The sequence below is a fragment of the Ziziphus jujuba genome, chromosome 7 (assembly GCF_031755915.1).
Source record: "Ziziphus jujuba cultivar Dongzao chromosome 7, ASM3175591v1".
NCBI classification, from domain to species: Eukaryota; Viridiplantae; Streptophyta; class Magnoliopsida; order Rosales; family Rhamnaceae; genus Ziziphus; species Ziziphus jujuba.
In genome coordinates, this window is record NC_083385.1 from 843,335 (window position 1) to 855,920 (window position 12,586).

The following is a 12,586-nucleotide window of genomic DNA, read 5'->3' on the forward strand; positions in this document are numbered from 1 at the left end:
ATTGAATCATAATGTAACAAATTAAAATTTAAGGATCGAAATTAAAATATTTTAAATTTAAAATGAAAAGTGCAACTTCCTAATTATAAGTATTAAAGTGTAATTAATCTATATTTGTGTTTTTGGTGATCTAAAATGTTTTTTTTTCTTAATAATTCCGTATAAATAAGAATGTTGGTTTCTACTTGTAGATAATTCCTAAAAATTATTGTCTTAGCCAAAAAAAATAAATAATAACAATCATAATAAAACTTCTTGATTGCTTCCCTAACTTTCACAAACAAGTAGTCCAGTCTATTACCCAAAAAAAAAAAAAAAAAAAAAAAAAAAAAAACTAAGAGTCCAGTGCACTTCTGTACCTTCAAATTTGATTTGATTCATTCTCAGGAATGATTTCAATTAATTTATTACAAGAAATTAGAACTGTCTCTCGATATGTGCAAATTTCGCCACAATGGAAACATATCAAGAAAAAAACCCAAAAACAAATCTGAGTTTCATCATCAAGCTATGATTAGTTAATAGCTACATATATCCAGATTAATGATTTAATTTCTTCAACTTCTTAGTAAGGATTCTTGTACTCCACTTTAGGACGAGTAATTGGTAACAATCCTTTTTGTAATTTGCTTCGCTTCTAAAGGATATATTTTCTGGAAGGAAATTAAAAAAAAAAAAAAAGAAATGGTAAAAATTCTGTTTTCATGAACCAAAAATGTATCATTTTAAAACGGAAAAAAAGTAGTTTATTGATATTTACTATAAAATACGATGTGTATATATACATATATATATATATATAATATGTCAATGTCAATGTCAATGTCATTCTGACGCAACTACATACATTTCAAACTTCAAAGGGCACAGACCAACCAATTCAAGAAAAAAAGAGCACATTCAAATATTCACCCCCCCAAAAAAAAAAAAAAAAAACGAAAAAACAAAAAAACAAAAAGCACATTCAATTTTGCAGACTATAAATTTAATTTCCATTTTAACTAATCCTGTTTGAAGGCAACTCGTCCACCATCATTACCGGCGACTGCCCCTAGTTTTGTAAAACTGACTACTTATGAATGTGCACGACACAGCCAAATTCTGATTAGCTTACCCACACAAAAATAAATAAAAAAAGAAAAAGAAAAGAAAAACAGAAATGCATAAAATAATAAAAAAAGCCTAGTTGATATGTATTGTATGCATAATAATTATAGGAGGGAAAGAGATAATAAGTACAATACTCCTGGAATTACAAGGGGCGAATCATTTTAATCAGGGGAATGGTTTTCCTTGCAAAAATGAAAGAAAAGTATGCTTGGAATACAAGAGATGGCTTGACTGACTCCTGCTTCAGAAGATGGATTTTAAAAAAAAAACCAGCGAATCACATGGGGATTGATTGATTAGTTGCATTTGGACTTGTCTTTAGCATCCCCTGCTTTTTAGTTTTTTCAACACCACTCAAACAATCTCTCCTCCCTACCCTTTCTTTTGAGATGTGGTATTGTGGTTATGGTTAACATGTAACCAACACATCTTCTAATCTAACCACCCTCCATTATAATACTAATTGAGATTGTCACATCTTTGTTGGGGCCTATATATACTCTCCTTTCTTGCATATCATATCATATGCATCAGCATTTCAGAAGAAAAAAAAAAAAAAAAAGAATGAAGGAGATGGAGATCCCTGTTATAGATTTTAACGAACTTCACGGAGAGAATAGAAGCAACACCATGGCTCTCCTACACCAAGCTTGCGAGAAATGGGGCTTCTTTCATGTAAAGAGGAGCTGGACTTTATTTTCATTCTTTCATACTATTTCTATTACTCAATATATTGTTCTTGCTTGTTTTAGTGACATGTGTTGCTCAATATTGCAGATCAAAAACCATGGAATCGACATAAATTTGATGGAGAAAGTGAAGAGCTTGATAAATACACACTATGAGGAAAATTTAAAGGAGAGCTTCTACAGTTCAGAGACAGCCAAAATATTGGAGAACGCAGGAGATACCAGTAACATCGACTGGGAAAGCAGCTTTTTCATATGGCATCGCCCTTTATCTAACATCAAAGAAATTCCAAACCTCTCAACAGATCTCTGGTGAGTAAACAAAATTTCTATCGAAGAAATGTTTCACATTCAATGTACCATATATATGCAACTCATTCACCAAAACAAATGCAGCACAACCATGGATGAGTACATTGCTCAACTGATTAATGTGGCACAGAAACTTTCTGAGCTTATATGCGAGAATCTTGGTCTGGAAAAGGATTACATAAAAGATGCATTCTCAGGAACCAAAGGCCCATCTATTGGAACCAAAGTTGCAAAATATCCCCAATGTCCTCAACCACAACTTGTGAGAGGACTTAGGGAGCACACAGATGCAGGTGGGATCATACTCTTGCTCCAAGATGATCAAGTCCCGGGCCTTGAATTCTTCAAAGATGGCAAATGGTTTCCAATTCCACCCTCCGAAAACCACACCATTTTTGTGAACACAGGTGACCAACTGGAGGTGTTGACTAATGGAAGGTATAAAAGTGTTCTGCATCGTGTCATGGCTTACAATAGTGGAAGTCGACTATCGATTGCTACCTTTTATAATCCTGCCGGTGAAGCCCTCATCTCTCCAGCACCCAAACTCTTATACCCAACTCACTTCCGCTTTCAAGACTACCTCAAGCATTATGCTACCACAAAGTTTTCTGATAAGGAACCCAGATTTGAATATATGAAACAGAAACAGATAAATAATGGCGACCATAGTGGTCATCTTGCTTAAAACTAGCATTTACTAGATCATATTTATATCGTGTATTTCTCACTTTAGGGTTTGTTTGACACTTTTGTCCTAGCTATGTTTTCTGCATAAATGAAAAAAAGTTGTCATTTCACATTTCACGTGGTGGCAAAATTATGTTGCTGTTATGATCTTTTACCTAAATTCGTTTTGTGGCACTGTTGAAGAACCCGTATGACCTATTTTACTTGGCCACCAAACTGATGAACAAATTAAAGAACAAAGACAGAACAAATCAACAAAGCAACATTTGATTTACTTTTCCAGACCATAATTTAGACAAGCATTTAGTATTTCAAGGTTACAACATTATATCTCTATATCTCCTCATCCTTGAAAAAACGAAAAAACAAGTTTGGTTTTGTGTTCGATCCATCTAAAATTCTAACAATATTAACCACTCACAGAGAAGCTAGGAGCATAGATAGCTCTTTGAACAAAATAGAGCTATTTCGTCTTCTTCAAGGCTTAAAACTCCAGTCTTAAAACACACAGATATGATTATATAAAAATTATCTAATTGATATAAGTAACAGCTTTCAAAGTGAATACTAGATTTTATAGTTTTTTCCGAATGATTAAAGCTGAAAGGAAAAAAGGAATCGTTCACTAGAGTTGCTAAAAGCTAGCCAATTTAGATAATATTGATTTGGTCACAAGGTTATTGGTTTTCTCAACTGCCTCATTCAGTACCAGCCTATGAGAGCTCAGTTGCAGAGAACATTTTGTGACAAAACATAATAAAAAGTTTCCAAACCTCAGAGATTTGGAAAATTTCTCAGCCGATTGTTGAACCTGATAGACAATACGATCAACTGAATCCTGGGTTAAACATGCATTATGATTCAAAATGCTCTGGAAGAGGTTAAACAATGATTCTGTCCACACCATTTCATCAGATAAAAGATAGTGATGGCAAGCCAGACAAATGGGTCTCCTCTCATCTTTTCCTCCACACAGAAGCTTCTGACAGAAAGAAGAGGTATGGGCAGGATGCAAGCATTCCTTGACAATCCTCGTGATCAAATCGCAAATGGGGTTGTTGATGCCATCCCGGCGGAGAATCAGTGGAAGCAAGAGCGCATACACAGCAGCCCTCTGATGAAGCTTGCAGTACTCAATTGTTGCAGTGAGTAGCACACGGGAAACCGGTTCTTCAAGAACTAAAAACTTTGGAAGGATAATGGAGCACAGAACTTGGCTTGGCCAAGTAAGAAGCCCCTCTTGGCTTCCGCTTGAGAGATGCAATATTAGGACTGAAGCAGTCTCGTCGTCCACAAGCCAAGGTTCTAGCAGACCCAAAACTGCAAAAGCATCTCCTCCTTTGCCCGCACAAAGTTGGCGAATTTCATTAGCTAGGCCAACAGTTTTGGAAGTTGATTCAAAATTCATAAGCCGAGCTTTTAGACAGAGTGCCTTGTTCTGAATGTCAGGTCCTAATCCTAAAGGATTATCATTTCTAGGGTGATCAATCTCAATGGTATCCTCCACAACTTCATAATCCGTATCTTGTTCCATCTCCTCTCTACGTTGTCCGAAAGTTTCATCCTTATTGCCACAATCATTATCATACGATGCCCTCCAATTCAAGTCCCCTGGCGAAATAGGAAGCCATGGAAGCAAATCACTGGCACCCGCTGCATCATCCTTAAGAAAACCCGGAAGAGAGTAAAACTCGTCCTCCTCTCTCTCCTCACCAGAATCCAAACTCAAGCCAGAAATCCAGTCGTAGTTTGATTCAGACACCGAATCAAGCAGATTGCGCGCGGCTCTGTCAACCCAAAAGTCTAGTTCCTGACTGCCACTCAAAACACAGCGGGCCAGCCCACATAATTGGTGCCCGCAAAACCTCTGGCTCTCCGTGGCAAGAAAAAACAGAATTCGCGTCTGAACCATGGTGGGTAGAGTCTGAATAAACATAACCCTGTTAGATTCAATCAAGGACATTATAAGCAATCAAAACAAAATCAAATATCAAAACTTGGAAAATTGAAAATACAAAAAGCATCGGTATCATTATTATTATATTTTATGTTCGCATACCTCCTTGTGCAAGGAGGAGAAGAAGATGAAGAAGAAGAAGAAGAAGAAGAAGAGTGGTCGACGGCAATGGCGTCCAAGGGCTTCATTAACAAGGAGACGAAGGAGGCCGTGGAAATCGGAGTGTTGGTTGATGATGATGATGATGATGATGATGATGACAATGAGGAGGTACTGAAAGATTGTTTCAACCATAGAGACGCTTCAAATTCTGGTGCCGGGGAGTTGAGAAAAATGTCGAATAGTGGGACCCATGCCTCCATTTTCGCCTGAGTGAGCCTGAGGTCAGACTGTTTAGCTCTAGCTCTGTGACATTGGACGGCGACTGTGGTGGTGTTGGGGACATGCGACGTGGTGGCTTGCACACTTGTCACGTGGCCATGTCTATGGCGTACTTGGGAAACTCGTTGCACCATAACTTTTCCCTTGGCGTGTGGCTGCCTACTCGCTTTGGATGCGGATGGGGATATAATATATTGGTGAAAGACGCCTTTTTGTTTTTTATTTTTTGACAAATCACAAAACGCGGTTTCACTTTTCCCACGAATAGTTACGCGCCGGGAGGCATCTCCATGGGCTTTTGCCTTGGCCTTGGTTGAGGGTGAGTTATCTTCTCCTCTCCCTCATTCCACTCTCTATATTGTTGATTCAAATTCTCTCTCTCTCTCTCTCTCTCTCTCTCTCTCTCTGTTCTCCCAATTTTAATCTGAAAGTAGATAAACTAACCATAAGTATATTGAATTGAAGAAACAAATATCCCACCTATAAAAAATGAGCAACAAGAAAGTGGACATTTTTGTTGGGAAAAAATATGTCGACGAAAACCGAAGGGTGGGTTCACCGTTCACATTACACGGTTCAATAAAAGGTATCTTTTTGCATCTGAATATCCAACACACATTACCATATAATTGCGTTCTTCACTAAATGCCCCTAAACTTAGACAAAGTCAACATACATAGCTCAGATAAAAATAATACCATGTAAATATGTATTTTTGGGGCTCAAATAAATTTTGCATTTGCTCTTTAATCTTCTGAATATTTCCACTCTTTGCTCTTTAATCAGCTTTGAGTTTAACATCACAAGCAATAATCAATTCAACAGGGACAAGTATCTTATCTCAAGGTCAACATCCTACTCAAAAGACTACTTTTTTTTTTTTTTTTTAAATTCCCCGCAATTTATAAAACTCAATAATAAAAAAGGGGCACCCTCCCCCTATCTATATAATCCCAAAAAACAATATAATCCCTACATAGCGTAAGCAGGAGGCAAACCCAAAAAGATGCACAATTCGCAGTGCAGTTCACACCAAAAACATAGCAGGGAATATAACTAACTGGCAAGAAAAATACAAGCAACAAGAAGTCCCTCTCCCACCTACCATGCCCTCCACCACAGACTAGCTAGCTTCGCATCTCTCACTCTCTTACTTTCTCACTATCTCTCTCTCTCTCTCTCAACTCCCTCCAACACACCCCCCCCCCCCCCCCCCCCCCCAAAAAAAAAAAAAAAATTGAACTTGTTGACCCCCAACCATGGGAGTGAGCAACAACGTAACAGCAGTCGTAAACTTCATAGCCCTCCTCTGCTCCATACCCATAATAGCAGCAGGAATCTGGCTGGCCTCGAAGCCCGACAACGAGTGCATCCACTCCATCAGATGGCCCGTTGTCCTGCTGGGCGTCCTCATCTTGGTGGTGTCGCTCACAGGCTTTGTGGGTGCCTATTGGAACAAGGGGGGGCTTTTGGCTTTCTATCTGTTCTGTATGGCCATCCTCATAGCTCTCCTTCTCATCCTTCTCGTCTTTGCTTTCATCGTCACTCGCCGCGATGGCAGTTATTCCGTGCCCGGGAGGGCTTACCGGGAGTACCGCCTCGATGGTTTCTCCGACTGGCTCCGGGACCACGTCACCAATTCCGGCAATTGGCAGAAGATTAGGACTTGTTTGTCTGAGTCCGATGTTTGTTCCAGGCTTACCCAGAATTATTTATCTGCTGATCAGTTTTTCATGGCTCATATCTCTCCCCTTCAGGCAAGTTCTCTTCTCTTCCCTTCAAGCCCTGCTCTGCTCTCTAGCCTTCTGTTTTCCTCTGCTTCTTTGCAATTTCCTTCCACCTTTTTTGTTTTGTCAATTTTAAAGTAATATTGTTAAATTTACTTATTTAGTGCTAAGGCAATGCTCAGTTTTATTTAAAGGGTTTAAGCAGAAACCATAAACCAAATATGAGTATTAGAAGCCTGAACATGGACACTGTCTTGAGGCGTATATATTCTTAACAAATTTCTTTCACTTTCCCAAATGCGGCACTGTCAGTGCCAGTGGTAGGCTCAATGACTTTTTCTGTCCAAATTCTTTCAGAACCTTTCAGGCTATCCACACCACCAGGCACAATGAGGCTTGGTGGTTTCGATAATTACCAATCAGCCATTGCTTCTTCTGGCAGAACTAGTCTAGTAAACTTGATCGAAGAAAGTCAAGGGTAATTAGTCTTTCACTCGAGTCTAAAGTCTGGTGTAAAAATTAGCCATCTGTTTCACTTTTATGGTAACTTTATCTATGCATCGTTTTCATAGAATTTACAACTTAGGACTGAAAACGTGACATTGAATGCTTTCTTTACAATGGGAAATTGAGTGAAGGTACTAGACCATGACAGTACTAGATGTTCAAAACAGGATCCAGATTTCTCTCAAACTAATGCGCACTGGGACCCACTACACGGATTTATCTATTAATTTTTGGGTCGATATGCACCCCATGCCCATATCTAAACATCATCATAGGATCATTATAGTCCATGAGTTAGGTTGGGGCTATCTTTGTAAAGTTCCGTTAGCTCAAAGTTAAATCAGCATGACTAGAGAATGCACTAGAAGGGAACTAACTGTTTGTGTAATTATGAGGTTAGGAGAGTTTGTGCCAATAAAGAGAAGGGGCATCTAACCACGCAATTATGATGATAAATTATGAGCGAAAGACCAAATTAAAGTAACGGAATTTAAAATATTGCGTAGTTTGTCTTTGGTGCAGAAGATAAAGAAACCACATTATTGTTGCCAGCTTTGGGCGTATATAATGACACAGTTTGGTGGGGTTTCTTACTTTTTCCTACTTTACATGTTTCTGATTTGTCATTACATTTTTTTCTAGGGCCATAAGTTTTAATCTTTTTTTTTTTTTTTTAATTTTAATTTTATTTTCCTTGTGTCTACAGTCAGGGTGTTGTAAACCTCCAACAGTGTGCGGTTATAATTACGTGAACCCAACATTATGGTTGAACCCGGTGAACCCAACGGGCGATCCGGACTGCTACTTGTGGAACAATGACCAAAGCCAACTGTGCTACAATTGCGATTCGTGCAAGGCAGGGCTTTTGGGGAACCTGAGAGAAGAATGGAGAAAAGCCAATGTGATTCTGATAGTGGCAGTGGTGGTGCTGATATGGGTCTATCTGATTGCGTGCAGTGCCTTCAAGAATGCACAAACAGAGGACCTCTTCCGCCGCTACAAGCGGGGTTGGGTCTAGTTCTGTAAAGGTTTCTCAGCAGACCCCCGCTTTGTGAGCACTTGCTACTTTTGTTCTTTGTTTATTTCTTTGTTGCTTGTTTATCCTCTGATGAACTGTGTCTCCGCTACTGATGTACATATTCCTCTATGTTTTCTCTTGCTAGAAATTTATGTATGGACAGCAGTGAAGACAAGCTATTCAAAATTATGGGTTTTTTCTTTTTTTTTTTTCCCCCCTTGTTTCGTTGTAGATTTGTAAGAATAAAATCCCATAAATTATTTAATGATTTTAGCTTTTCACTGGGTATTATTAGATTCTTCTAATTCAGTGATGAGTTGGGAGATTCTTGGTTGGACCGATCTGTTAGTTTTAAAATATATATATATATATATATAGGCATTATGCATGAATTGCAGCTATACTTCACGCGCTCTTGCCCACATTATTAATTAAAGGCACCGACATCGCCGACTGGCAAGAAGCGCTTCCCAGTATCTTCCTTCACCCAATAATAAGAAAAAGAACATGAAATATCCATGTATAGAAGATGACACGGTACCAAGTGAGTTTTGCTGCAAAGGTTTAGGCAAAAGGCAAATCAGGCACTTTTTAAAGTTTCATGTTGTTCAATGGCTGGTTTATGTATGAGTTAAGATTAATATGTATATGATGCCAAAAACCAAGACGAATAGAATGGACGCTATATCTGCGTCTATGCCATTTAACCAAATAACCAGAGTTAGCCTTCTCAAATAAGATAGACAGAGAAAAACGACAGTTTCCGTTTGGCATAGAGTGAAAATTGAAAGAATAAGTATGGTGCTTTAACAGAAGAAGCAGAAATCAAACACCCTAAAAATCTTAATCATTAATGATTATAAATGAATTAATTTATTGGCGTAGAGTTGTTTTCACACTAGTAAATTAACACTTTTTACCCATCCGTGTCCAATTTCAGAAAGGAGGAGTGTGTATAAAGTATAAGTGGTCCTGGAAATAGAATTTGCCTTTTGGGTGAATGGACCCAAAGGCCCAAATGGGAGGTGGTCTACCTTTATTACAATGGATTAGTCGACTGCCACTTGGTCGTTACTACAGTGCTACGACTTGTCAGTGTAGACTCAAGACAATGGAAAGAAAGTCTTATAAGGAGTCCGAGAATTTTAACTTGCGTTATGGATTGAGCCCAAAAAGATGACAACTCAGCAGCATGGATGGACCCATGGAGAGTATATTCATCTTTATTTATTTATTTATTTTGTACAAAATGTTCATATTTATCTTATATACTATAGTAGATAAAGGTTATTAATTACGTATGCGTTTAGATTTTGATAAGATAAATATATATGGTTTCCAATGGATGATTGGTGGGAATATTGGATTTGGAGGAGATGACAAATTTCCTTTCCTTCTCACTAGTGCTAAGTGCTTTGCTTTTTCCCCTAATTAATTAATTTTGGAGCTTTTTGTTCTGTTACACCTACACGGAACTTCCTCCTATCACCAACTCCATCTCTATTAATTCTTCTAAAATTTAATAAATCCAACTTGGCTGCTCATATATATTCATCTTCTCACCAAATTAAAAACCCAAGAGTATTGACTGACTGACTGGTTTCTTAATTTCCATTTTTCTAATCCAGTCAATGGAGCCGCACGTTGTTTTATTGCACCAGTTAACCCATTCGATTTCAACTCATCAAAAAAATATACTTTCACCGTCCATAACATATATATACATATATATATATATATATACGTGCACAATTCATGAATATTTGACTTGACACCTCTTGTTTAATTAAGAATATTACATCACTTCATTTTGGGATATATATATATATATATTAACTATATATAGACACTACACAGTATGAACATGAATATTTATGTGTCTGTGCATGTGGACGTACATACAGTTCTATAGTTAATTAGCGGAGTCCTTCTCCTTCTTCTTCTTCTTCTTTATATATATATATATATATATATATATTACTTTTCCTTGGTAATGCGAAAACCTTTTTTTTAAGAATCATAACCCATGAGCCATATTAATTATATGCACGAGAAAACTGGTAGAGGTGATCTTCTTTCTTTCTTTCTTTATTATTCATTGAATTAACGAGGTTATATATATATATATATATATATATATATATCTCAATCAAACAAACAAACACTACCACTCAGTCTTATTCTCTGTTTATAATTTGACACGCATCTGTCTTAATTATTTAACAAAAGAAAACGACTTAAGAACTCATGAAAACACATCGAACAAAAATCTACAGCCTTCTTTTAACTTCTTAACAAAAACAAAAGCCAAAAATACTACCAGAAAGCATATGTAAAAATAAGGGTATTATTTAATTATTGTATGTCCGCATGATTCACCAAATTAACTTATATTATGCGGCTAAAACATATAATGCATGATATTATCATTTAACTAATCTCTCAGACAAACAAGCACTATCTCATTCGTATTCTTTGTTTATAATTTGACACGCATCTGTCTTCATTATTTAACAAAAGAAAACGACTTAAGAACTCAAGAAGGCACATCAAACAAAGGATCTACAGCCTTCTTTTAACTTCTTAACGAAACAAAAGCCAACAAAATAGTACCAGACAGCATATGTAAAAATAAAGTTATTATTTAATTATTATATGTCCGCATGATTCACGCACCAAAACTTATATTTGCCGCTAAAACATGTTTTGTCAATGCATGTGTAGGTAAGGTATGCAAGGGGCTTGATAATATATAAATAGTGTCTCTGACTGGATATAGATAGTTTTGTAACTAAGCAAATTTCCAAAATAATAATATATCATTAAAAATAAAAAATAAAAATTGAAATGCTTTTGCAAGCTTGCAGCAACTAGATAGAAAATTCCAAGTGGGTACGTAAAGTGTGAATCGATCCAATGTCATCCCAGTTGGCAAAAATTAACAAGCATATGTTCCTTTTCAATGTCTATGTAGAGGTGTATGTATGAATTATTTTTAAAGTAGTGGTAAACCCTACACCACTAAAAGACACACCTGCCCATCCAGGAAAGGATATTAATTGTTGCTCAGATATTATTAAATTTCATAAAAGTATAGACACCAATTAGGAAATTTCATGATTTCCATCAAACATTATTCAACCACAAACTATATACTGCCTCTCTACTTGATGATCTCATGATTTACTACTATATATATATATATATATATATGCCAGATATATCCAACGTAACATACAATGAATTCAATTAAACTTTTCATCTCTACCTTCTGATCTTTACAAACACTCTGTTCTATTATTTTTTCTCTGAGAGAGAGAGAGAGAGAGAGAAAAAGAGAGAGAGTTTTAGTTCTTCAGAGCAGTGTACGAACTAAAGTAATGACCCGGCAATCATCCCATCTTATCTTGTGAATTATGTATATGGATTGGCTGTGGCCTCACTTATAATTGTAAATGTGAAAAAGCTCTTTTTTTTTTTTTTTGGGGGTAAATATTGGGAAAAGGCTAATGCCACCTCATTTTTTCTTTTGGCTGAATAACCTCACTTTGGTTGCATCTTAACATCTCTCACATATTAATAATTAACTTCAATTTACTGTCTGTTTGTATCCGTATATTTAAAAATGGTTAAAACATACAGAAGAAAATAAAAAATAAAAAAAGGTTATTATCTTTTGTAATATTTTAGTTAATACGTTTGTGATTAGCATGTTGATGCGGTGTTTTCGGTCAATAAGCTCTTATGTTACTTCCCAATAGGAGACATTTGCTTTCACTCAACAAATCCTCTTTGTCTTCTTTGAACAAAACATAAATGTCACATGATTATTTTTTTTTTAATGGAATAATGTCTCATGATCATGTAAACCACATTTAACTCATTTTGGGGGGCCCTCCATTGTACAAAAAGGTATTCATGAAATTTCCATAAACCAAGAGAAAATATGATAATTTCTTTATCAATACATACATATATATATATATATATCTATATACATAAAGATCTTTTTTTTTTCTTTTTTTTTTACTGTTCTGCTTCAACTATCTTCACAAATAATAGAAAGTAAAATAATTTCATAAAAAAGGTCACAGAAATCTATCAATTATATATATATATATATATATTAAATGTTATTCTTTTTAAAATCAATAATACAAACGAAATCCAATGTAGATCAGACTCCTATTTTGGG

The 12,586-nt window shown here is 36.2% G+C and overlaps 3 protein-coding genes across 5 annotated transcripts; 2 read left to right on the top strand and 1 right to left on the bottom strand.

Annotated features, from left to right (window-relative positions):
* Window positions 1-1,252: 1,252 nt before the first annotated feature.
* On the top strand, window positions 1,253-2,945 carry LOC107423970 (1-aminocyclopropane-1-carboxylate oxidase 1). The gene is made up of 3 exons (XM_016033632.4): window positions 1,253-1,785; window positions 1,888-2,111; window positions 2,196-2,945. Exons 1-3 carry the CDS (start codon window positions 1,636-1,638, stop codon window positions 2,797-2,799), a joined length of 978 nt encoding a protein of 325 aa, XP_015889118.2. The 5' UTR covers window positions 1,253-1,635; the 3' UTR covers window positions 2,800-2,945.
* A 100-nt stretch (window positions 2,946-3,045) lies between these two features.
* Window positions 3,046-5,962, bottom strand: LOC107424002 (uncharacterized). 2 transcript variants are annotated; one of them, XM_016033682.4, is made up of 3 exons: window positions 5,838-5,962; window positions 4,861-5,563; window positions 3,046-4,741 (listed from the first exon to the last, which is right to left on the bottom strand). In XM_016033682.4, the coding sequence occupies exons 2-3, from the start codon at window positions 5,271-5,273 to the stop codon at window positions 3,436-3,438; spliced, it is 1,719 nt and encodes a 572-aa protein (XP_015889168.3). In that variant the 5' UTR covers window positions 5,274-5,563; window positions 5,838-5,962; the 3' UTR covers window positions 3,046-3,435. The 2 variants fall into 2 exon arrangements, with proteins under 2 accessions (XP_015889168.3, XP_015889169.3); XM_016033683.4 differs by lacking the exon at window positions 5,838-5,962 and having other exon boundaries at window positions 3,046-4,725; window positions 4,861-5,194.
* A 181-nt stretch (window positions 5,963-6,143) lies between these two features.
* Window positions 6,144-11,870, top strand: LOC107424003 (tetraspanin-2). Of its 2 annotated transcripts, none has more exons than XM_060818704.1 (3): window positions 6,144-6,900; window positions 8,084-8,424; window positions 9,332-11,870. In XM_060818704.1, the coding sequence occupies exons 1-2, from the start codon at window positions 6,399-6,401 to the stop codon at window positions 8,389-8,391; spliced, it is 810 nt and encodes a 269-aa protein (XP_060674687.1). In that variant the 5' UTR covers window positions 6,144-6,398; the 3' UTR covers window positions 8,392-8,424; window positions 9,332-11,870. The 2 variants fall into 2 exon arrangements, with proteins under 2 accessions (XP_060674687.1, XP_060674686.1); XM_060818703.1 differs by lacking the exon at window positions 9,332-11,870 and adding an exon at window positions 8,537-8,670.
* The last annotated feature ends 716 nt before the right edge of the window (window positions 11,871-12,586 follow it).

What these genes read in the sequence shown, in the direction of transcription:
- LOC107424002 (XM_016033682.4), bottom strand. Translation starts at nt 5,273, where the DNA reads ATGGTGCAACGAGTTTCCCAAGTACGCCATAGACATGGCCACGTGACA. An exon ending in TCTCCTCCTTGCACAAGGAG is followed by an intron (nt 4,742 to 4,860) that starts GTATGCGAACAT and finishes TGAATCTAACAG; the next exon opens with GGTTATGTTTATTCAGACTC.
- LOC107423970 (XM_016033632.4), top strand. Translation starts at nt 1,636, where the DNA reads ATGCATCAGCATTTCAGAAGAAAAAAAAAAAAAAAAAGAATGAAGGAG. An exon ending in AGAAATGGGGCTTCTTTCAT is followed by an intron (nt 1,786 to 1,887) that starts GTAAAGAGGAGC and finishes TCAATATTGCAG; the next exon opens with ATCAAAAACCATGGAATCGA. An exon ending in AACCTCTCAACAGATCTCTG is followed by an intron (nt 2,112 to 2,195) that starts GTGAGTAAACAA and finishes AAACAAATGCAG; the next exon opens with CACAACCATGGATGAGTACA.
- LOC107424003 (XM_060818704.1), top strand. Translation starts at nt 6,399, where the DNA reads ATGGGAGTGAGCAACAACGTAACAGCAGTCGTAAACTTCATAGCCCTC. An exon ending in TATCTCTCCCCTTCAGGCAA is followed by an intron (nt 6,901 to 8,083) that starts GTTCTCTTCTCT and finishes GTCTACAGTCAG; the next exon opens with GGTGTTGTAAACCTCCAACA.